The sequence below is a fragment of the Anser anser genome (assembly GCF_964211835.1).
Source record: "Anser anser genome assembly, chromosome: 1".
NCBI classification, from domain to species: domain Eukaryota; kingdom Metazoa; phylum Chordata; class Aves; order Anseriformes; family Anatidae; genus Anser; species Anser anser.
The window spans coordinates 2,189,434-2,201,564 of NC_139720.1; the positions used below are offsets into that span (position 1 = coordinate 2,189,434).

General features: G+C 41.5%; 1 protein-coding gene across 3 annotated transcripts in view; it reads right to left on the minus strand.

The window, feature by feature from the left end:
* EXOC4 (exocyst complex component 4) overlaps positions 1–12,131 on the minus strand; it is a 382,597-nt gene that overhangs the window by 97,182 nt on the left and 273,284 nt on the right. For all 3 annotated transcript variants that reach the window (XM_083819252.1, XM_083819251.1, XM_083819253.1), the window contains one exon: positions 5,833–6,052. In XM_083819252.1, coding sequence (XP_083675378.1) covers positions 5,833–6,052 — 220 coding nt within the window. The remainder of the gene's footprint in view (positions 1–5,832; positions 6,053–12,131) is intronic.

Sequence of the window (12,131 nt, forward strand, 5' to 3'; positions counted from 1 at the left end):
GGCACTCTGTTGACTCATGTCCAACTTGGTCCTGATCAGAACCACCAGATCCCTTTCCATGGGGCCCCTCTCCAGCCTTTCGTCCCACACTCTATACATATATACAGGGCATGTCCCAGATGCAGTATCTGGCATATTCTCTTGTTAAACTTCATATTGCTGGCGATTTCCCAGTCCTAGAGTTTGCCAAGATCTCCCTACAAGGTTTCTGTTTCTTCAACAGCTCCTCCTAATTTAGTTTCAGCTGTAAACTCAGTACACATTTGAGTCCTTTAAACACTAAAACATTAAAGAGAACTGTCCCTGCAGTGGAGTCCTGCAGAACCCCAGTAGTGACTGGCTGCAAACCTGACGTAACCCCATTTACTACAACCCTTTGAGCCTGACCCATTTACCAATTGCTCACTCATTGTATTATGTATTTGTCTACGATACGTTTTACATGGATGCAAGAGCTGAACTGTGTGCAGCAGGCTTTGCATTTCCACAAAACAAAAATACTATGTGGTTTAAGTGAAGATTCTTGGTCTGCTTTGTATATCATACACGTGACATAATAAAGGACAGAAGTCAAAAAATGTGGCTCAGGAGACTCAGGTTAGACCTACGAAAAAACCTTCCAGCAGGAGAGTAGTGCAGAACCATTTCCCAGAGAATCTCCATCCCTGGAAGTTTTCAAGACTTACTGAGAGTCGTCCTTCCTGGGCAAGCAGCTCACATGGTCCTGCTTGAACAGAGGGGTTGGACCAGATGACCTCTAGGCATCCCATCCAACCAAAAACATTCTGTGATTCTGAGAAAAAGCCTTGACTGATCTGACCTGGTGTTGGCCGGAGTTCAGTTTTGTGCTGGAGGTTCAGACAGATGAGATCAACCTCCAGAGGTCACTTTTCAACCAACATTGCTATGATCCTATGACACTGGGTATGTACATATTCAAAAATGGTTATTAAATATCTAGAAATACTGGTAATGATATCTATCATATATAGATACTTGGTGAGGTGAACAGAACAAGTAGGTGGTTTCAGGTAGCACCATGATCACATTTTGCACCCAACTCCCACTGCTTGCAATCACGACTTAGGCTTTTACATTTCTCTGCGGTGCTAATTTCTAATAGAGCACGTTCCAGGTAGATCAGCCGTGATTTTGCTTGCTCTCGAAAAGTTTGTTTAAATGAGGAATCCATTCTCACATGTTCTAGATAAAAATCACATGGTCAAGAGCAGCTTGGTGTTGAGTCTCCGGTCATGAGAGACATGGAATATTAACCTGGATTTACAAAGACGGGTTATATGGATTCTGGCCAACTCCAACGCAGCGTTGTACCTACCAGTGGAAGAGACACCCAGAGGCTGCAGGGATTAATAACAGGCCACAGAGACCTCACACGTGCAACTGCTTCCTTTGGGTCCAACCTGAGTCACATCTTTAGCATGGTTTGTGCAAACTGACTTTGCTTTTCCACTCCTGGAGAGGAAGAAAACAATTCTGCCTGCAAGGAATTCTGCTTCAATAGGAGCATGTGCAACTTAAAGCCATCTCCTACCTAGGCTTTACTGAATGTGCATGTTAAACCTGATTTTTAAAATAAATTGAAGCACTGCCATAATGGTTTGCCTAAAGCTAGCAATTGCTTTTATGTAACTTACAGCTCCACGATCAGCCTCAGTGGAGAACTTACACATCTGCAGATGACTTACATGGGAGCCTTGTAAAAGCTTCCACAAAAGGCAGTAACTACTCTAAACGTTTCCCCTAGAGGAAGAATTATCTAAAGAAATATTTAAAGGAATAGGGAGATTCAGACTCCCACGGAGAGATAATTTTGTCTCTCATTTCCAAATGAAAAAGAGGATTCAGGACTCTAGGGTTCAGCTGGAAATCCTGCCACTGACTTGGTCAGTCTTAACCTCCTGACATTTTGGCTGTACAGACAAAACAAACACAACACACGAGAGATGAAAACACCTGCAAAGCACTTCATACTGTTTTAGACGCCGTGTCACCATAAAATAGTTGAAATGCAAGGACCAGAACCACAGGTGATGCCTCTGAAGCTACACTTGTCCCTGAATGGGAAAAATCCAATTGATCAGCCAAGCCTGGTCCTTAATGGATTTTGATTGCTGGAAGCCAGCCTGAAAAGACAACCAATTTGTTTACACTAATAAATAATAACATCTACTTGCTATCAAAGCATGCACCCATGACTACTGGTGAGCCATTTAAATGCCACTCACTGTGACCGTTCTTCTTCTTAACACCCAGTAATTTGACGGGAAGAAAACATGCCAAAGCCACCAGCGACATCTCCTTGGAAAGTCACAGGCGAGTGACTTTGTGCGCAGGCTAAGCGGTGCGGGCGATGGGGTAATTAGCTCCAGCAAGTCATTATCCTGCAAACAGCTGCACGTTCTGACTTCTGAAGGAGGTTTTTTTGCTGGGTTTTCAGCCGCTGGAGCACTGCCAGAGAGCTATCGTGCCTGTCATCTGCGTAATTCTGCGCTAAAAAGCAACGGTTGCACTGATGCTTTGAGGGAAAATCCTGCTCTGCTGGTACAGGGTTTTATGATGGAAGCAACGTGCGCTTTTTGTTGGATGGAGACGGGGCACCACATGTCCAAGGCCACTGTTAGTAGCGCCCACCTAGCTGGGAAGATTTATCACTTCGACACGAACCGTACGAGAACAGGCTAGAGGAAGCTGTCGAGCTGCTTGTAGCCTAATTTGGTATTGATTTAAACAATTACAGCATAAAGTTTAATGTGGAATAATTCTGAAACAAATTAGTTTCATGGTTATTCAGTCCCTCTTAAAAGGAGACGGATTTACAATATTTTACATTTAAAGCTGGAAGAATGGAAAATAAAACAATCCTCCTCTTTAACTGAAGTATTTACAATGGGTAGCTGAATTTTTTTGGGGGGGCATAATCTTTAAGGAACTGGATTTGTCTGTGAGGATATGATGGCAGAGGATGCTAGAAAACCTCTCATCTCTAAGCTAATTCAGTTCAAACATGTGCTGATAGTTATCAAAAAGCAGCTATTATCAGCCTGTGCAGTGGGAACTGATAAATCCTCGAGTCGTGTTCAAATCACAGCTCCAGCTCCTGTTGCAGAAGCTTCTGAAAGATCTTCAGGATAGAAAGGAGTGGGATGGCTGAACCATGAACCCCTCCACGAACGACACGAGGCAGGAAAAAGTAACACAGCACTGGGAGAGAGGTGCAAGGATCATTCACGCCACACGCTATATTTTCATTGTACCCATGATGCGATCAGGGCAAAGATTTCAGGCTCTAGCACTGTCAGTGTAGAAATAGCGCTTTTTCTTTTAATGTAAAATCAATAAAATTATTTTAGGGAGCTATTTGGATGACTTGGTTCAAAGAGGCAGCGATTTTTCTTCTCTTTCACAAAATTACCCTTCTATAATGTCGGGAACAGGCAGACCTTCTGACCATGTACATTTTGACCAAGAATAATTCCAGTTCAAAATTATTTCCATCCATCATGAGAAATAAATTATAGGGGCTGGCCGAGAAAATTCCAACCCATTCTGTCTCTTCAACCCCAAATGAACTTTAAGAAAATGTATTGATATAACACATTGTCATTGGCTCCCAATGAAGCTACAATCCACAGAAATACATTACTGCATTAAGAATCCAAAACAAATTTGCAAGGTTAACAGCCCTCATGGTCCTGTTCCAAAGCTTACATGCTAATATTACTATAAAATATTTTCAGCTCTCGATAAGGTCAGACGCCTGCGCAGGCTGAGTTCAGGCTCTCACCCGCTTTGATTCTCAGAAGACAAAACAAAAGAAAGGCAAACAATACACAGTACAACACAATACCCCAAATTATTTCTATTATCCCCAAATTAACTTTAAGCAACATCCACAATGGAGCCTTGAAACCACGAATAAGTAGAGTTTTGCTTTTTATTGTAACTCACAGTTTCAATCTTCAGATAGTTTTCTTGTTGCGGAAGCCAGAAGTGCCCTAAATTTTTTTTTTTCTACCCTGTTCTGAAAATCAAGGTTTGGAAGACTTCTACAAGTGTCACAGATTTGTCCTATTTCTCTTCTCCTAGGCACTTGCAACGGTGAGGAATTACTAGCACTGCAGATAATTGTAAAACAAGGGTGTATTTTGTCATTTCTTCCCCACTCTGCCGTGTTCCTGCTATCCCTGCCCAGCCAACGCATTTGAGTTCTTGATCTATAAAACTCCTTCTGTTCTCATTAAAGTTGTTTTCAATACTCAGCTGTTGTTTCATAACCACTCCTGCTGCGATTTTACTATAACATCTTACACCTGATTGGCAATACTTTCGCAGTGCCAAGGGAAAAAAAAAAAAGACAAATGTCATCAAATCCATCTTCAGCTTACAAGAGGGCTCAACACGAAGACACCCAGCCATAAACTGCTCTCGTTGCAATGCCCTGTTGTAAACTTACATTGTGCATGCTCAGTGAACAGCGAGGCTGAAACAATTTTTATGTTGTTGTTTTATTTACAGTGGGCTTTATTCATCCACCTCTCAGTTGTGATAGCAGAGTTTGAGAACGCTGTTAAAGGTGTATCTTGGGAAGAAACTAGCCCAGGGATGCTGTGCCTGCTCCAAGACATCATTTTAACTCATGGAGATTTTCTGAACCATGTAGAGAAGATTCTGGCTCCCTTCTAAGGATCCCATTCCCCTCTAAAGACTTCTGAAAACTCTCAGAAGGAATCTAATTTTGCTTTGCCTCTGAAAGAACCATCCCATCCCCATCCCCAAAGCATCCAGATGGGCACAGCTTTAGCAACCATTAAAAAATGCAGAAAACCTAAGGACTTCTCCCAAATAATAACCCTAACAACAGTTATTGCTGTTATTAGATATCATTAAAATATGCACATATTTTAAAGATATAAACTAAGGTGGAAAGCAGCCGTACAAATCCTAGGAGATGCACTAAGTTTCCTAAGAACATTGTAAACATTATTGATCCCTGAGGAGATGATTTTATAGATAAGAGGGAGTTATTTAAAAGGATTAAAAGAGCTTGACCCAAATCACAGCAAGAGTTGGAGCTGACAGTTAATTCATTCCTTTTAGTCCCATGCAACAAGTATAATATAAGAATATTTTTCTGAGGCTTCTGAACTGTCCTGTTACCCATGTAGTTAGGCTGAGAAGTGTGTTTATTGCTATTATCACTGCTCCACATCAGAGCTTTAAAATCTGTTTCATAAGAGACCTCTCATATAAATACTCTTAACTTCAAAGCCGAATCTCTCCAATCTCTCTTATCTGGCTGAGGAAGCAATACAGCTGCCTTGCTGCACCAGCACCACATAAATCACAAACACACTGCACTTGGGAGGCAGCAAAACCTCGTCTCTGCTCCTCCCTGGTAGTTTGCCGTGTGTGTTTAGCCCAATCGCACAGCTCTGTGATTTGTGAGCATCCCCAGAACTTCTAAGGGAGACACACATCATCAAAAACCTTGAAAATTAGCTTTTTTGTAGGGCTTTAAGGCTGGTAACGAGTCATCATGATGACAGCCAGGTGCTTTAATAATGGTACATGTCAGGAAAGATGCAAGGATGCCATTAGTTGCACATTTGGTATATTTATCAAGAGAGACACACTCACCTACACACCTGCGTGTAGAGACTAGGAGAGGAAAGACTATATACACTAGAAGCAACACTGCAAGAGACTGCAGTTAACATTAATAGACAAATTTTGTGTGTTCATGTCAGATACACAACCGGGTCATGGTTAGATGGACAGTAAGAGGCTGCTGGAAGTTCACTCAGCTCCTACCTGCAGGAGAGGCCTCTGCACCCCTAGGATCTTCATGGTATCTGCATTAGCCAGGATCTTCAGAGGATCAGATGCCTTCGTGACTCCTTCGATTTCCTTATTGATCTCAGCCAGGACCTGATTGAGGAAGATGTTCTTGATGTACATGGTGAGGAACTCACGGAGCGGACACTGTTTGGCTGGGCCGAGCTCCATGGCGTGCTCTATCTCCTTGATGAATCTGGAAAACACAAAAGGAAGAACTCAATGTAGTTAAACCACGTAGTTAAATGTGTTCGTGTTGCATTTCCAATTCCTACATCTGAGAGCCAAGCACTGGCAGTGGGGGAGACAAGACAGACTATGACATGAGGTGTGAAGCGTAGAAAAGATCTATAAGGTGGCCACCAAAATATCCATAAAATGCCAACAGCTCGTGAGACCGACTCGATGGTTGAGGAAGGAGAACTGACAAAATGGAGAACTGGTGAGAATCCACACCCCACACATGAGTCCTGTTTAGCTGTTCAAAAATCACTGACTTTGCTCTACTTGAGACATACTGGTGAGACCACTTCTTTTAAAATAAACCCCCCAAAGCAATCAGGATGTCAGAAATCACTTTGAAAAGGCAAACTTCCTTCTGGTGTTGGTCACTCAATTCCCACACTTGAGTTCCCCATCTCTAAAATGAACGCAAGTATATTCTAGTTCAAAGTCTAGAGATATCAGGAAAAAAAAAAAAGAAGCAATGGAATGTATATTATGCCACTATCATACTGCATTATGTATGTCTGTATAATGCTATATTTTTATTATGCGTTATTGTTCCATTCTAGGATCCCATTCCTGTGTGCGCAGAGCAGCATACCGATTCCGGGAATATTTTAGCACAAAATGTTTGCCATCTCCTCCTGCAAAATATCTTTATCTCAGTGATGCCATCTGTTTACCAGATAGGAGTTTCTTCTAGAAACTACCCCATCATTTCTTTCATTTACGTTTGAGGCAACAAAATAAGTCTCAAATTTATATATATTTAAATAATTCAATTTTTTATATATTTAAATAATTAGGGATTAGTATCAGTGGTCCTAACAGACTGAGATATTCTATCTAAGAGAAACATGGATGGTATTTGTATTGCCTTCGTCATCACTGCATGCACGTGCCTTGCTCTCTGTTATATTTTAATTCCACTTCTGGATGGGCTGGGATCGTTTTTATCTTTGATTTACAGATTAGTAGCAGAAGCAAGTGTTTGAACCTGGACCTCCTAATGTACGTGGCATCACCCTCTGCACCCTGAAAGCCACCTCTTCTTCACTACAGAAGATTTTTTTCTCTCAATTGACACATTTCAAATAGTTTCAGAGTGGCTAGCATTTACTAGGGATGACCTAGCTAAGTCATTAACTTAGGGATGACTTTTGGGGAATAATCTTATCCCCCAAAACTTCAACGGGTTCTGCTTCATTGCCCGTACATTTTCTGTCTCCACGTTCAGCATCGCAGAGGCAGCTTCCCTTCAAAGGACTGACCCCAGAGCTCCTGTCAATCGTAGCAGCATGATTTCTTTCAAATCTAAACAATTTTGCTCCCTAAAGCCTCTGCGGTGTTGACTCCGTCAGTCCAGAGCGACGCATTTTGGTGACGCAGGTGTTGCTTCTGCAGAGGGACCCTTCGCATTAAGTCTGAAAACCGCCTCGCCAAGGAGAGATGCTGCATGGAGAGAAGTGCAGAGGACGGCAGTTTTACTCCCCGGCTTTCACAGATCGATAATGTGAATAGGCTTTATCAAACAGGGAAGCTGTGGAGTCATTTGGGAAGGGAGCAGTGCGACCACTCCTGGGCTTATCTCCGAAATAATAGGACTAATGTCACCAGCTCTGAGTGACAACCGCTGATGTTCTTAAGGGAGTGCTGTCAAGGTTGATGGAGCCACATTAAACTGACTTACTGCATTTTTTCCGTGTCAGCCAACAAATTTGTAATATTCTCCAATTTCTCTGTAACCTTATTTACACAGTGCTTTTGATGCACAGAACTCATAAAAAAAAAGTGAATTAGCTCTTATAACACCTGCACCACGTAGCCAAATACCACTGTATCTCTTTCAGATGGGAAAGGAGAGACAAAGCAACCTGCATTTGAAATAAGCAACTTCCAATAAAGCGAAGGGAACAGCTCACAGTTCTATAATCCCTAAAAATGCTTAAAAATGGCTAAGCCAACACAAATGCAAAGCAACTTTTAGAGGGAGAACGGCCACATACAAAGTTCCAGCAAACTAGAAGAGCTCGAATGTGCTGACCTACGGTCAACTCCTTATCCCGCAATAGCTTGATGGCGTTTCTAAGTGTTTCCCACAGCAGAGACTGAATTGCTTGCGCGAGGCCATAGGAAAGGTCAGTGCTACCAAAAGGTGTAATTAAGAACTTTGGGCTCCCAGTACCTGGCATTAATCACCAGCTCAGATCTCTCCTAAAGACCCACGCTTCAATCTCCAGCAAACTTTATCTTCATTAGAAAACTGAATTCTTGGTGGTTGAAGTGTTCCAACAGGCTTTAATTTCTCGGCGTAAACAAGACAACAGTGGTTCACTTAATACTGGTAAGGATCAAAAAATATATCCTTATTTTACTTGATACAAACCACGAAGTAATCACAGATTAGGAGAAAGCTACTAGATGGCAATGACTCTGCAAGAGGGGATTTTATGAGTGCTCAGCAACACTTGTGATAAAGAACAAACGGTCAAGAGCTTAGGAAAGCAGATTTAAACTTGATAGCAGGAAAAAGTTATTAAGAATGAAACTGTGCATGGCACGGAGGACTAGAGGATATGGATGAGAGACGTTAAGTTTGAATGTTCAAGGATAGCTCGATTAAATGATAATGGTAATGAAAAACAGATGCTTTCTGAGGTCTTCATTTAATCAAAAGATCTCCAAAGAAGAAAATGGAAGTAGAGAAAAGGTAAAGAAAAATGTATGGATGTCTGAGCATCTCTTGCAGTGGGGAACAGCCCTAAAAGTTCAGAGATTTCATACTCCAGTGGTACAACTACACTGCACAGCCTAAAAGCAGGAGGAGGATGGGGGTCCTATCTGCTGTGACATGCTGCAGTTGAAGGACGACCTGTCCTCATCACGTCGTCACCAGCCAGGAGTCCTAACTGCTGGCGGTCCCAGCGAACACAGCACTCGAGGCAGCGACTGCTCAGCTCCATCCTGCATCCTGCCAAGGGGGAAAACCCCTTCGAGCACGCTACCAGGGTGGCTGAGCAAGATATAAATGTAAAACAAAAGATATAAATATCCAAATATAAATGCACAGCAGATTTGCACCAAGAATCCTCCTACCACTTTACACTGCAACGGTGACGCACTATATGTGTTCTGTATTGGCAGGATTATACAGACTGCCATCAGAAATAGATTATTTATTGGAAAACATTAATTTTACGTATTTCTTAAGAGAGTTGAGGATGCAAAATCGAACACTGACGAATCTGGGAAAGAAAGGATTGGAGTGACTTGTGTCACCCTATTTTGGCCTGCTGTGCACGATGTCGTGGTATAATTACAAATTACACAGTAGCGCACTATTGCTCTCATCAGCAGATCCTTGTCTTGTCTCAGGAACCTGAAGGTCAGTGTTCAGATGGGCAATGTCACTGGGCTCGGACCCTGCAACCCTTCACTGCATGGCTGGAGCAATGTAGCAGCAAATCCGTGTGATGTGAAATGAGAAACTTCCGCCACTGAGTCCCACCAAGCTGTTGGCACTGAGCTTCATTCTTCTTGCCTCTCATTTCTTCAGGAGACTCCTGCTTCTGTGAACTTGGCCATACGTTCTCTTAATTCTCTTGGCTCGCAAGCCCACTTGTGCATCCTATATTTCTCCTCTCTTCTTGGCACTTAGGGCAGACAACACCTTCCTGCGGGCAGCAAGAGCCCTGCGGGTATGGGAGCCCAAAAATCACGGCGAGGGAAGGCACCCTTGGCTCAGGACCTTTGCAAGGTCCTTGCCCTTAGCTTGGTCCTCTTTATGGGCAGAGCTGTGCCCATCCAGAAGCTTAGCCATCATGAACTAGAAGCTTTCGACACGGGTGTGAGCACTGCACTTCTCCAAAGGTGCGTAACGAAGCCAAAATTTTGGTGTGCTTTCAGACGAACGGCGAAAGGCCCAACCTTTACTCAACAGCTCTTACTGAGAAATGCGAAGATGCAAATTCCCAGCCTGAAGATTTTCCACAGAAAAGGTCACCAGAATTTGCTAACATGTGCAATGTATTTCTTCTCTTTCTCAGAAAGAATAAGTATTTTAGAGATATTTTTTCTAAAAATAAATCTAGCCCCAGTTGGCAATTAAAGACCAGCCAAATTACAAGAAAGTGAGGTTTTATAAATGGGAAGCCTTGGGTGGCATTAAAGACCTAACAGATATTCTCTATTTTCTGCTTCACAGACACATTCACAGTCACACGCGGTGTTATTTATTTATTTAAAATTCAAATACTTCTGGTTATCTTATCCTAACATAATTTAATCTTTATAAGAATAAAAAATGTTTACCAGTCAGAATCTAAGAAAAATATTCTAAAAGTACTTCCCATAAATGCTCCCATTTATTCATACACACCTGCCATGTAACTATTAAGACGTCAGAAAAGCAATTTGATCTGTGGCTATCCCAGAGATCAACGTTTATGTCCGTGTGTGAACCAGCATACCTGATAAGGAATCACACTCTGGTCGATGATACTCTTAGAGAGAGCAAGTAAAAATAAAAGCAGTGAAAAGTTCTTAGCATTTTCATGAAGTGGAGCATCAAGGGAGGTAGATCTGGACACACAATGCGTGCATGGCTCTTCAAACGGGTTTTGGACATACCTGCACGTGCATCAAACCAAATGACCAAAAAAAACCTCACCACAATGGTGAAAGGCTGTGTCACGCAGGACTTTTATCCCCTGCTATTTTCTTTTTACTCTCCAAAGAATGAAATTTGAGATAAGGCTCCCTGTAAAAGCAGGCCATAAAGAAGGCCTTGGAGGAACAGCTTTATTCACATTTCATTTGCTTTGATTATTCTACTAGAAAAAGAACCATTCGGTTGTAATACAGTAGGGTTTCTGAAACGGTATCAACAACTGCATTTAAAATCATCTCTCACCGGCACACGAAAAGTGAAAAAAACCTATAAAGGTGAACATACTGTGCGGGTATATTCTCCAAATGCCTGAGAATGAGCCACGTGGCACAGTTGGGATAGAAAATTCCCCTAATGCTGAGCAATTACACTTATTTATCATAACTACTGTAGTTTCCAGACCTACAAAATGCAAAGATGCTTTATCTGAATAAAAATGCGGAGAGAGGTTTGTCACCAGTTTTTGGATAATGGTCACTGTAGATAGTCCTGGTAATTGTTTCAGATCCTAAAAAGGCTTGTTGGGATGGCCTGAAGAACACTTTTACACGATGTCTGGCTAGGATAGAGTTCTTGAAGAAAGCAGATGAGTTTAAAAAATAGAAATCTGCATCTTATATTGAATTCAGAACCTGCATTTTCAAAATGATGCACGATTTTTAACTTATTTTATCTTCCTATGAAAGCATTTGAGGTGATTTGTGGCTGCAATTAAGCATTCCCCTTAGACAGAAAAGCACTTTCAGTAAAATGAAGTATCTCTTTGTAAATGACAGTCATTTGGATTAAAGAAGAAAAAAAAAAGGCAAACCATTTCACAAAACTTAATTCATTCTAACTCGCAACTTAATTGCCTATGAGGACTGTCTTACCTGGGCTGAAAGTGCGTAATAAAAAACATAAAGCCTAAAAAAGCTATATGGATTGATTTAGAAACCTACAACTTTCACCTTCCCTAGGCTTTCTTCTGTCTTCTTGTTATCAGATCTCTTCTAAAATACCATTAAAAGAAACTGAAGACATGTCATTGAAAGTGCATAACATCAACTACCCCTTTTTTTAATGATGATAATGCTACCTGAAATTCCCTTCTCAAACAAATGAATGACAGCAAAAATAAAAAGTTCCAAAACCTTATTACGATTTTTTTCTTTCAGACATTCTGCCCAAATTTGCACTCCAGCTTGTTTAATTTTCACATGACACTATAACTGTTCTTTTCTCTCGGTGATTGAAGCTTCAAGTAGCCAGAATGAATGATCTGGTGAGCTTCCACAAAGGAAATATCAGAAAGCCTTTGAAGTAGACACTGGTTATGGACAGAACGGCAAATCCCAAACTGGTTGTTCAGACTCAAGGCAATTAGGGATAAAATATCCAA